The sequence below is a fragment of the Prunus persica genome, chromosome G4 (genome assembly GCF_000346465.2).
Source record: "Prunus persica cultivar Lovell chromosome G4, Prunus_persica_NCBIv2, whole genome shotgun sequence".
In the NCBI taxonomy this organism is placed as follows: Eukaryota; Viridiplantae; Streptophyta; class Magnoliopsida; order Rosales; family Rosaceae; genus Prunus; species Prunus persica.
The window spans coordinates 6,578,845-6,591,833 of record NC_034012.1 but is presented as its reverse complement, the minus strand read 5'-3'; the positions used below and the strand labels follow the sequence as shown (position 1 = coordinate 6,591,833).

Here is a 12,989-nt window from a genome sequence, read left to right as displayed (position 1 = left end):
ATGCCAAGGGGGTAGGTTTGTCACTATAGGAGGCCCATTTAATTTTATAATATGTAGTAACCTTGCAAAGGGGTTTCAACCAAAAACAAAAACTTCCAAAGGGGGTAGATTTGTCACTATAGGAGGCCCTTTTAATTTCATTAAAACTTTGATCTGAAGAGCCGTTTTTAATAAACTGGTCAAGAACAGTTACACAATACAAAATGCTGTGTCCACCACCAAAACAAATGCAAAAATCTATGTCACTAGCTCATCTGTAATGTGCTCATTATGCTAACCATCTTTAATCACCCAGTCTTTTCTTTTTTATTTTCTTTTTTTTGTCTTCACCAAGTCTTTAGGAGAAACACTTCAATTCAGAGTTCTTTGATATAAATAAAAAAACACTTGCATGAAATGAAAACAACATTGTTTTGCTATTCTCGATCAATAATGCTAGAACACACGTGATAATTTTTTGACAACAACATTGTTTTGCTATTCTCGATCAATAATGCTAGAACACACGTGATAATTTTTTGACATAACATTGTATGTTGACCAGAAATAACAAAATAGTTATATGAAGCCTTGCAACCAAATTTTTCTGAGCCTAGAGATCTTATTAGTGGAAATATCTGCCAAGAAAACCAAGTGTCATGTTTTTTTTTTTTTGCTGGGCTTAGTGCCGTTGGATATCTTTATAAACTCGTTCACAATGTGAAAAATATTCAAGTATCATCAATTGAATATTAGGATCCATATGAGTCTGACATTATAAGTTGGAATCTAAAAGTCCGAAAAGTAATGCAATTCTTCGCTTGGTTGAGACAAAAATATGCACATGGGCGGCAAATAACAAGCATAAGTTATCTTGGGTCACAATCAATCAAGGGGCAGTCTTCTGTTTATTCCAATTTTACAGGGTAAAATAAAACACAGAGCTGGCAGCACAAGCCTGCAGGGCTGTGATTTGAACCCTTCAATGTCTCCTAACGTGATCGAAGTCGAAGATACTTTACGAAGTATGGTTCTCTCCTTGGGTTGAAATAGCTATGGCCTTTAAGCATATGGGTAGACGATGTACTGCATCCCAACTCCAACTTACAGATCAGCGGGCCTGGAAATAACACCAGAAGAAAGATTTATTTAGAACAGAAGTAGAACAAGAAGTTGATAGGTTTCTTCACATAACAATTTTTTCAGAGTTCATAAAACAGTTTTGTGCAAGATACATGAGCTATATTTAGGAGATGTTATATCATCCTAGTAGTACAAACTAAAACCACGTGTAAATCAATTTGCCAACAAATAGTCTCCAACTTCAAATAAAAAGAAACGTGGTACCACAATGTGTAGTGAAAGGGATATCTCTAAGCAAATGGAGCCTTGAAACAAAACAGAAAGTGAACTCAGATAATAGACAAGTTTTGGGATTGCTAAATGATTCATGAGTGAGGGCTTCAGATCTTCAGTATGATTGGGTAAAACAGCTAAACCTACTATCAATTTATGGAATAAACCAAGGACAGCTCCGGAATGCTTTTGTCTCCAGGAAGGCACAACAGAAATGTTCAGAAATGTAGTTCATTAGCTGTCATATATACCCCAAGCAATGGGATCATGATCTGATCTTTTGGTCTTAAAATCATGAGCCTCGTCATGAATCATGATCACACTGATAGGCAGGAAGCCAGGATTGACAATAATGTTTGACTCATGGCTAGCATCAATTCTGAAACAAATTAGACACGTTTTGCTCATGGATTGACATTTCAGAGTGTTCCAAATAGACAATAATCAATACTCAAAACAATCAGACATGTTTTAATGATGGGATGATGTTTCAAAGTCTTCCAAGTGACCTTCAGAAAACCAACCTATCCCACCAGACACCACCTATGATGTTTTAAGTCTTAACCCTCAAAAGGCACAGGAGGGTCTTAAAAATGACTTTATAAGAAGAACAATGACGTTACTGATGAAAGTTAGATGACTTTGTAATTGACAACATAGCATCATAGAGTAGGACAGATTCTGGATCAACTTTACATTCTTAAGTTGCAAAACCAACCAGCTTTTTGGTTCTAGGTACAAAAACACATCATTATACAAGCATTTATCTGTCTGTTTCTCCCTTTTCCATTTGTTTCCTATTTCAGCTCATAGATTTAGAATTATCTGCTAAAGTATAGTTGGTCAGCTGGCCTAGCAGTATTCAGCTTCTTCACCATAGAAAAACAACGATTTAGTTCTAAATTTCACTTTCCAATTGTTAAATATTAAAGCAGCCCATTGGAAATACATGTTCTCAATTCGACTGCCTAAAAGGTATAGGACAGGACAAGAATACAGCAAAACTAGAATAATAAAAAGATAAATAGACACGAGATCTAACAAGGTTATGGTTGATAACCTGTCCAAGTAGATACATAAAATGAATCTAGTCCATCTACCGGAAGAGCCTGGACATGGATCTCTTTGGTACCTTCCCTTCAAGCTTCAATCTTCTATATGCTTCTCTAATGTGGCATGGCCTGATTGGCCCAGATTCTTTCCTCTCTGTCATAACTATTCTGGCTGCAAAAGAACATAGATAGAGCCTCGTGGTAAGACATAAAATGTTGAACCATTTAAGTACCTGTTACACTAAATTCTCTGGACCAAGCAATACACTCCTTTTTTTAATTTGTTATATCAGAGTCCAAAGGGTGCAACTCGAAAGGGATCACAATGCTACAGTGACACAAAAATCTAACAATATTAACTAAAAAAATGTCATTTTTTCATTTTTATTTAGTGAAATATGAAAATAGATAACATACCTGTTTCAACCAGTTCACCAACAAACATCTTTGCTATCCCTGACACTACAATTGTCATAGGCATAGAAATTTTTGGAGTTCCACTGATGCTACCTAACAACTGCATGCAAATAATGTACACAAATATTAATGCCAAAATGACTGCTTTCTACAAGTTTTGATGCAAATATGACAACTCTAGAAAAGTGCATTGCCAACCAAATTCCAATATGCAGCTAATCAGATCCAGATATGCCTTCTACATGGAGAAATAATTAGGAAGCATACCCTTTTCATGTTGGATTTCTGAAACCCAGCTCTCCGAAATGACTCGTACCTACTCATCTGTTCCTCCGAGAATCGTGATAAGATAGCCCTGAAAGATTATTCAGACCTAGGAGTTTAAAAGGAGAAGACTAGTAATATATTACAGATGATAGATGCTGATTACAACAAGCTCTCAAGGAAGCAAAGCATACAACTCCTAGAAAGAAATAGGATTCAAATTGATTTAAAGCCTACCTAGAACACTGCAAAGTACACAATCTAGTCTAATAACCATCCATTCTTTACAAATTCTATTGTTTCAAACTGAGTTTTCATTGGAACCTACTTGGGCCCTTCATAGTCTAGTCTAGTTATCATCCCTTCATTCTTCCCCATGAATTTGTTCTATCAACTTGGAATATTTGTATTCATATGCAGCAAACAAAAGCATTACTGAAATGCAAAAATACAATTACCCAAGCAATTAAAAGACATTTAATTTCTTGAACAAAAGCTGAGCCATTAAATGGGTTTAAAGAAAAAGTGAGAAAGGAACATACTGCATCTTGGCCATTTTGTCAGGGTCGCCAGTGGCAGAGAACTTGCCGAGCTCAACATCCATGTTCTCTTCATCTTCGTCGTCGTCATCATCTTTGTTGTGCTTGACTACGGCCCGAGCAGAGGTAGAGGGCGCGGCTGTAGTAGCAGCAGGTGTTGTTCTTGCTGTAGTTACTGCTGTTGTTGGTGGTGGTGGTGGCGGTGCCGCTAATGGCGTGGCTGAGGAAGATGGGTCTTTGGAGCCAGGAGGAAGAAGAAGAGGGTCGTCGTCTTCTTGGGTGTCGGGAGCGGTGCGTGCGGCATCAGGAGCCGCGGGAGAATCTGGCGGCGAGTCTTCTTGCTCCTCAAACGCCGCTTCGAATGGGTCCTTGGATTGCTGCTTCATTCTCTCTCAATTCTCTCTAGTTTACTATCTAGATTCTTACACTTTCATTCTCTCATTCAAAACCAATCTTAAAAAGGTTTCCCCAAAATCAAAGAAACAAAATTTTCTACACAAAAAATTTCTCTAGACCAAGTATCCAATAAGATGGTGCTGCTGCACAAAAAGGACAAAAGGCCATGTTTAGTTCTCCTTGGGTTTGGATCAAACTTGATGCTTTTTGTGGGCCGTTTCGGCTTTCCTTATTTGGGCTTTTGTTTTTTTATTTCATTGAATTGAATGAGTGGTTTTCCAATAAATAAACAAATAGAAAGATAAAAATTTGATCCCTCAAAATTGTAGAATGGAACTGTAACTGTTATTGAAATTCTGAGAAAGTCATCCCAGAAGGACACCAAATTCTCCTTTGTGCTTCAACTGCGGTATCTTTTAAAAAAATGTTTGAGAAGAAATTATATTGCCTAGAGACCCAATGGCCGGACTTCAAGAAATTTTTCAAAGAGTTAGAAGATACAAATAAATAAATTTTAAAAAATTTCAAACTTTCGTTTTTGCTTATTTTGATCGAGGGATATATAACATGTTGATTGAATAAGTAATGATCCGGTGTAGGAATTTTGGAATGTTAATAACAGTTTCCTTATGCAAAAGAAGAATTTTATTTTATAAACATGTTAATCTTGTTACAACCATGTTACAACGATAGTACCTAATATTCCAAAGATCGATATTAATTTGGTTTGTACCTAATACTCCAAATATGGATATTAATTCGGTTGTACGTTGTATAGTGTCTTTTCTAGTGTTATGTCAATGCTAAGTCAATTTTGAAAGGATATATGTTTATTGAATGAGTAATGATCCGGTGCAAGAATTTTGAAATGTGAATAACAGCTTTCTTATGCAAAAGAAGAATTTTATTGTAGAAATATATTAATCTTGTTACATCCATGTTACAACGATAACGCCTAATATTTCAAAGATGGATATTAATTTAGCATGTCCATTGTATAGTGTCATTTCTAGTGTTATGTCAATCCTAAGTCAATTTTGGTAAACGAAAACTTTAGTTTAGTAATTTAGGATTAAAGGTGTAGCATGTGGAAGAGAAATGGCAGATGTAAACCTAGTTAGGTGTGAGACTACATGCGATGGTGATATCCTCAAATATATCGACCCATATATTGCACTTAAGAGGTAGCCCATTGGTTTCTTGGTTAAAGTTAAAGAGATGATATAATATAAAGCCACTTTTATACAGATATGGTGATTCAAAGGCAGATCTGGTGATGCTAATACCATTCATTCATCCATATCCTCTTTCAAGTCATGTTCTTATTTGTTTGGTATCTTCCATAATAAAATTGATTGGGTGCCGAACTAAAGAAAATTCATCTAAATAGGGAAAATAAAACAAAATACATGGAACATGCAACATAGTGCTGCTTCATTGACACCCCACCAAACCCAAATCGGTTTTTGTTTCTTTCTTATTATAATGAGTCAAGCAGCCATCAGAATTTGTCATCAACTTCGTGCTCTATTTGCATGTAGTAGACTAGTTCTTTAGTGCCCATCAATCCTCTTCAAACTCAAAAAAAAACCTAACAACTTTCATGCTCCTTATAATGAGTTTCAAACTTTAACAGTTTAAGTTTTTTGGGATCAATGATTGTCTAATATGGTATCAGAGCTCTGATTCTATGGGGTTTTAGGTTTAGAAGCTCAAACCCTACTTTCGAAAGGGTGTTAGCTAGTGGTTTTCTAACGTTTTCAAGGAAATGCCTCTCCCATTAGACAAGTGTGAGAGAATATATACCAAATTATTGTTCAAACATCTTGGAGAGTTGAATTTTGGTGACTTTAGAGGGTCATTATGAAGTCAAATGATCCAGATAATAATTAATGTGGCTAAAAGGGACCAACTAGCAGGGAAGATTCCGCCGCTGATGATGATGATAATGGACCATTGTTGCATAAACCAGTACATCATCAAAAACGTGTACAAGCATGGAACAATCACCTTATTACATGAGCTCAGAGATCAGGTCACCATTTTGGGAAGATCAATGAGTGCTTATCTTTTTTCATATTTAAATCAATAAAACAGAACTATAATAGCATTTCATTTGATTGAAGCAAAGCAATTTTACATGTCATTTTTGACTCTTTTCTGCTCTTTATGGTCCCATGGAGACATTGTCCATTATTATGGTCGCTCAAAACCAAAGCAACCTTATGAAATTTCCTCTGGTGTTCATCCCACTTGAGGCATCAACTTTGTGTATATATATTTCTATGTATAGATCAGCTCTAGAGTCCTTGATTTCAGGTGAAAAAAATGGAACAGTAAAATAAGCTTCCCAATATGCCATAGCCATATTCCAACACAAACCTGGCCTTTATTGCCTTCATAATTATGCTTCCTCCTAGAGAGTCCTTTGTCCTCCTAACTCATTGACCAAATAAAAATATGAAAAAGATTCAAACAGGTCCACAAAGAGAGAGAGAGAGAGAGAGAGAGAGAGAGAGAGAGAGAGAGAGAGAGAGAGAAGACAGAGATTATTAAAGTGATGAATCCCAACATCTCCAAAATCAATCCATATGCTTTTTCTTTTTTCACGTTCCGGTCTAAAGTAAAAGGGGAAGGAGGAGGGGGCTCCTCCAGTATAATAATACTGGTACTTATTCCAAACAAAATAACCAAGGAAGATGGTCTAAAAGAACCCAATTCATGTGTCCACTTTAAAAGCAAAGAAAAGAATCATGGAGTTTTATCTGCTTCTCCCCCAAGTTGATCATATCATTCTTTGGCTGATACTTAATCATCATTCAACTAAAAAAAGACAGTCTCATAGTCATTAACCTGTTTGCAGCCATCTAAGTACAAATGTGATGCAAGGAGCTCGTAGCTTAAGCGATTAAGAGAATTTTTCCCTGTATCTGAGGTCCCAGGTTCGATTCTCCATTCCCCCAATATCGCTTGTATAAAATATTTATATATAAAAAGTACAAATTTGATCCACGCAACACACAAATGAAGTTAAAATTTTATCCAAGCTTTTATTGATAAGCAAGCAACATTTTAGGAACAGTTGGTGTATTTTGAACAAGTCAAAGCTTTTCCTGAAGTTACTTTGTACACAACATACACATAGTGTTAAAGTATCCCATCAGTTCATTGTTTTAATCACAGTAACAAAGTTAGAACAATATCATTGTCTTGTTTTGTTTTTGGGATCAAGCCTATATTACATGTTAAATCATAGCTTAAGCATAATATGAACAGGAATGTGTATTATCAGATTAATCAGTTTTATGACCCCTAATCAATTTGGTTATGAGTTAGGTTGGTGAAGTGATTTCCTGCTTATGATCCCTACTTTAAATTATCAGCTGGGTCATGGACCTCTCTTCAAGTCTTGAATATTCTGACTTATGTTTTCTTCTTCTCAATCAGATTCAATAATAAGCAAAGTAAAGCAAGGGCAATTGTGTCATTCAGCTCCAAAGGTAAAGGGATTTTAAATATTGGTTGATCAAACGGTCTGTTGTTATGAATCTTTATATGCAAATGCATGAGCTGCTTTTGCTTTTCCTTTTTATAAAGTCGGAAGATGAAACCAAATATACTGTGGCAGAGAGAGCTTAAAAAAAATTGCAAGGCAAAGTTCCATATTTATAGCATCCAAGGTCTTTTCCCTGTCCATCTGTCTGGTGTCCACTGTAAAATTAGAGTGCATATGAATGAAATGGTTGCTACTTTTCTTCAGCTTAACAAAAATAAGAGTTGGTTTCTCTAGAACCCTTCTTCTCTAATCCAAAAACCTTCCCATGGCCAGTTCTGCAATGAAGTTTGTCTTCCTCTCCTCCCTTCTTGTGTTCCTCACTTGTGTTCATTCTGTTTCTTCACATAACCTGTCTCTCAGAAGGCAGGCTTCAATCCTGGTTTCTGTCAAGCAATCTTTTGAAGCCTCAAATCCTTCTCTCAATAGCTGGAATGTATCAAACTACATGTTCATCTGCTCTTGGGCTGGTATCCACTGTGACAACATGAACATATCAGTTGTTTCATTGGACATATCCAATTACAATCTCTCCGGTTCTCTTTCACCTGCAATCACAGAACTGAGAACCCTTGTCAATCTTTCAGTGTCAGGAAATGGATTTTCAGGCATTTTTCCGCCCGAAATTCACAAGCTAGCTAGGCTTCAATACCTCAACATATCCAACAATGGCTTCAGTGGAAACTTGAGCTGGGAATTTGCTCAGTTGAAGGAGCTCATATTGCTAGATGCTTACAACAATGATTTCAATGGCTCACTGCCATTAGGTGTCACTCAAATTCCCAAGCTGAAGCGCCTAGACTTTGGCGGGAATTACTTTAGTGGAAATATCCCTCCAAGTTATGGAAATATGGTGCAGCTCAATTATCTTTCAGTTGCAGGAAATGATCTGAGTGGTTTCATACCAAGTGAGCTTGGTAATCTTACTAACCTCAAGCAGCTTTTCTTGGGTTACTACAATGAGTTCGAAGGCGGGATCCCACCTGAGATCGGTAAGCTGATCAATCTGTTCCATTTAGACCTTGCAAATTGTGGCTTGGAGGGACCAATCCCTCCAGAGCTGGGAAATCTAAAACAGCTGGACACTTTGTTCCTGCAAACAAATCAGCTTAGTGGTTCCATTCCAGCTCAACTGGGAAACTTGAGTAGCTTGAGGTCTCTTGATCTTTCAAACAATGCATTAACAGGAGATATCCCTGCTGAGTTCTCTGCGCTCCGCAAGCTTACCCTCTTGAACCTGTTCATCAACAAGTTTCATGGGGAGATTCCTCATGCCATTGCAGAGCTGCCCAAGTTGGAAGTCTTGAAGCTGTGGCATAACAATTTCACTGGAGCAATTCCTTCAAAGCTTGGCCAGAATGGTAAATTGATTGATCTTGATCTGTCAAGTAATAAGCTCACTGGGGTGGTCCCAAAATCTCTTTGCTTTGGAAGAAGGCTGAAGATCTTAATTCTGCTCAACAATTTTCTCTTTGGAGCTCTGCCAGATGATCTTGGTAAATGTGACACTCTCGTAAGAGTGCGAATGGGGCAGAACTATCTGACCGGATCAATACCACAGGGGTTTCTTTACTTGCCAGAGCTCTCACTTGTAGAGCTACAGAACAATTATCTTACTGGACAGCTCCTGGAGGAAGCAAGCAAGGTACCCTCCAAACTTAGCCAGCTAAATCTGTCAAGCAATCGCTTATCGGGGCCACTTCCTACTTCTATTGGAAATTTCTCTAGCTTGCAGAATCTTCTATTAAGTGGAAACCAGTTTACCGGAGAAATTCCATCTGACATAGGCCGGTTGGTAAATGTTCTCAAGTTGGATTTTAGCAGAAACAATTTTTCTGGCAGAATCCCTCTGGAAGTTGGAAATTGTCTCTCACTAACTTATTTAGATTTGAGCCAAAACCAACTCACGGGTCCAATCCCAGTTCAGATTGTTCAAATTCACATATTGAATTACTTCAACGTCTCTTGGAACCACTTAAACCAGAGCCTGCCAAAGGAACTTGGGTCCATGAAGAGCCTAACCTCTGCTGATTTTTCCCACAATAGCTTCTCTGGTTCAATACCACAAACAGGACAATACTTGTTCTTTAACTCCACCTCCTTTGTAGGCAACCCTGAGCTCTGTGACTCTTCTGAAAAGCCATGCCACTACTCTTCAAGCTCGCCATCAGAGGATCACAATCAAAACGGCACCAGGTCGCAAGTCCTCGGGAAGTTCAAGCTTGTCTTTGCTCTAGGACTCTTGCTATGTTCATTTGTGTTTGCAACCCTTGCAATCATGAAGACCAGAAAGGTGAGGAAAAAATCGAACTCATGGAAGCTCACAGCATTCCAAAAGCTAGAATTTGGAAGTGAAGACATTTTAGAGTGCATAAAGGAAAACAATGTTATAGGGAGAGGTGGAGCTGGGATTGTCTATAGAGGAACAATGTCCAGTGGAGAGCAAGTAGCTGTGAAGAAGCTTTTGGGCATTAACAAAGGCTCTTCTCATGATAATGGTCTCTCTGCAGAAATTCAGACGCTTGGTAAAATCCGACACCGAAACATTGTCAGATTGCTAGCATTTTGTTCAAATAAAGAGACCAATCTGCTTGTCTATGAGTACATGCCAAATGGAAGTTTAGGTGAAGTTTTGCATGGGAAAAGAGGAGGATATCTTAAGTGGGAGACTAGGGTGAACATAGCCATAGAAGCAGCAAAAGGCCTTTGTTACTTGCACCATGATTGTTCCCCTCTGATTCTTCACAGGGATGTTAAGTCCAACAACATTCTGCTAAACTCAGATTTTGAGGCTCATGTAGCAGATTTTGGGCTTGCCAAGTTCTTGCAAGACACTGGAACATCAGAATGCATGTCTGCAATTGCTGGCTCATATGGCTATATTGCTCCAGGTACTTCTTTTACCACATAGATACTATATTAATTTGAGACATTTATTAAGTTACTATACTAATTTGAGACATTTATTAAGTGTAATTTACTTCATTGAATTGAATAGGGAGACAATAGGCTAAGTAGGTCCATTTAGCTCAAAAGACCTACTTGATGCAGCAATTAGATAAAGTAATTAAGCATATTCCATATGTCTCCTCTGACTTAGTGAAATAAGTCAGCCACCTTCAATAATACCAGGTTGCATGATTAGTTCAAAATTTTGATTTGTTTTGTTCAACTTGGTATCCAAACAGAGAACAGATTAATAGAAAATACTTGTTTTTTTGCATCTGCATAAATTCTGGCATATACATTACTTTGGACCAAAGAAGTAACTAGTAGTTCCATATGGATTCCCAGAAGGGAAAAGGCTCCACTGACATAGGAATTTCTCCTTTTGCTTTTTATATTGCTCTACACACAGTAATGGGGTATGAGCTTTTGCATGTCTTGAAACCATAAATAAAAAAAAGCCATGTTGGTTCAGCCCAATCACAAACCAACCTTTTTGACCAAAACCCATTGAACCCAAAATCACAGAAAGAACAAAATCCACATAACTCCAGAGCGGAGCATATACCCATTAAGAATCTTGATTGGGATCTAAGCTTTACTTTCCCTAAACCCTAGAAAGGGGGAGACATCTGTAAAGAATAAGGCAAAAACCCCAATTACCTTTTCCTTTTACACACACAGGCTATTGCTTTAGCCTTTACTGTGCTGTGGGAGGAGTAAAAAAAATATATTAAAACAGTGGACATGTCATGTAGTTTTACTCAAATCTAACAAATCAATTTCAATTTTCTCACCCCTTTATTTTATACTATGGAAGTTTTCAATGAGCTAAATATTTTACTTTACCTCATGGAACAGAGTATGCCTACACATTGAGAGTTGATGAGAAAAGTGATGTGTATAGCTTTGGGGTGGTGCTATTGGAGCTCATTACAGGAAGAAGGCCAGTTGGTGGTTTTGGAGAAGAGGGTCTTGACATTGTTCAGTGGACCAAAATACAGACCAACTTACTCAAAGAAGGGGTGATAAAGATCCTAGATAAACGGCTAGACAGCGTTCCATTGGATGAAGCAATGCAGGTGTTTTTTGTAGCAGTTTTATGTGTTCAAGAGCAGAGCGTGGAGAGACCAACCATGAGAGAAGTTGTTCAAATGCTTGCACAGGCAAAACAACCAAACACATTTCACATGCAATGAAGAATGGCTTCATGGAGCAACATTTTGGTGACCCAGAAACCAAAAAAAGAGAAAAGAAAAGTCATGGACATGTATAATAACAGATGATTTTTTAGATCAAGTTGCGAGAATGGTTGATTAATGGTATAGCAGTAGCTAGCTGGGGCCATAGTATATAACAAGATTTTATGCTTCTTTTTTTAATTATATTTGGGGTCTCTTTTATGCCTGGTTAAGATAGCATCTTTGCCCTACTGTTGGTGTATTTGTTAGATTCAAGCTTAGCTTTGTTCTGGTCATCAATGGCATGCAAAAGTGAAGTGGTGAAGCGCACTGTAAAAGTGATATTGGTAATGGTTCGTTTGTATTATTGTGTCATCATCATAAACTTATGACCAAATGATGTGAGGTTTCCTTTTTTATACTGTTTAGATTTTGTACTTATTGGTTTGTACTCTTGTGATTTGCTAAATTTGACGAGGTTAAATTGAGGAACACACTATGTGGGGCAGGAAGCCTGCCATTTACAAACCAATGCATTTCAGAGTCTGATCAGTCTTTTCTTCTTCTTCTTAGAGTTTGTTGTAACCTGTAAGGACTCTGCTAAACCCTAAACCCCTTCTTGTTATTACTCCAGTCAATTTCCTTACCAACATGTCACAGTAATAGCAACTTAGGAAGTGAATAGGGGTAAAAAAAAAAAAATGAAATCTTTTAGAACAGACCATATCATATATAATATTAAGTTGCAGACAAAGTTTGTGAAGATCCAAGCTGCAACAACAGCTGTAGGAACCAACAAAAATAACATTCTCAGTACTACTTGTGATTTCTAGACTACGGTCTACCGCGATTTGAGCTTTTCCCAAATCATTCTCCTTATTTAACACACCTTAATGACTTTATGTAGGATTTAAACAAAAGAACCTAGTCACATTAGGAATAGCACCTAAGGAAAAGGAAAAGGAGATTGAGGAATTTTAGGAAACAAATTAGAGCAAAATTAATTGATTTTTCCACATATTCAACAGGTCACCATCTTTCTAGTTAGGTTACGCAATTTTGCTATTTTTCATTAAAGAATTCGTAAGGTTAAAAGGGAAAAACAAACAAGCAAACAAACGAAAACGCAAAGAAACAAAGAAAGCTGCAAACTTGGGTTGAGGGATGGTGATTGAAGCCGAGTTAAGGAGTCTCTACCTTGGTCAAAGACGAAGGATTTATGAATGCCCTGATTGAAATTGAGGTGGGTTCAGCTGTTGCTCTCTCTTTGACTCTACTTGATCTTCTCGTCTCTTCTTTTTGTGTC

General features: G+C 37.4%; 2 protein-coding genes across 2 annotated transcripts; one reads left to right on the top strand and one right to left on the bottom strand.

The window, feature by feature from the left end:
* Positions 699 to 4,124, bottom strand: LOC18781296 (transcription initiation factor TFIID subunit 11). Its single transcript, XM_020561174.1, has 5 exons — positions 3,611 to 4,124; positions 3,072 to 3,159; positions 2,805 to 2,904; positions 2,396 to 2,559; positions 699 to 1,099 (listed from the first exon to the last, which is right to left on the bottom strand). Exons 1-4 carry the CDS (start codon positions 3,991 to 3,993, stop codon positions 2,432 to 2,434), a joined length of 699 nt encoding a protein of 232 aa, XP_020416763.1. The 5' UTR covers positions 3,994 to 4,124; the 3' UTR covers positions 699 to 1,099; positions 2,396 to 2,431.
* On the top strand, positions 7,614 to 12,102 carry LOC18781337 (leucine-rich repeat receptor-like serine/threonine-protein kinase BAM3). The gene is made up of 2 exons (XM_007214505.2): positions 7,614 to 10,447; positions 11,364 to 12,102. Exons 1-2 carry the CDS (start codon positions 7,825 to 7,827, stop codon positions 11,699 to 11,701), a joined length of 2,961 nt encoding a protein of 986 aa, XP_007214567.1. The 5' UTR covers positions 7,614 to 7,824; the 3' UTR covers positions 11,702 to 12,102.

Coding starts and splice junctions, on each gene's coding strand:
- LOC18781337 (XM_007214505.2), top strand. CDS start 7,825: ATGGCCAGTTCTGCAATGAAGTTTGTCTTCCTCTCCTCCCTTCTTGTG. Junction 10,448..11,363: donor ATATGGCTATATTGCTCCAG/GTACTTCTTTTA, acceptor CTCATGGAACAG/AGTATGCCTACACATTGAGA.
- LOC18781296 (XM_020561174.1), bottom strand. CDS start 3,993: ATGAAGCAGCAATCCAAGGACCCATTCGAAGCGGCGTTTGAGGAGCAA. Junction 3,160..3,610: donor GACAAAATGGCCAAGATGCA/GTATGTTCCTTT, acceptor ATAATCTTTCAG/GGCTATCTTATCACGATTCT. Junction 2,905..3,071: donor AGAAATCCAACATGAAAAGG/GTATGCTTCCTA, acceptor ATTTGCATGCAG/TTGTTAGGTAGCATCAGTGG.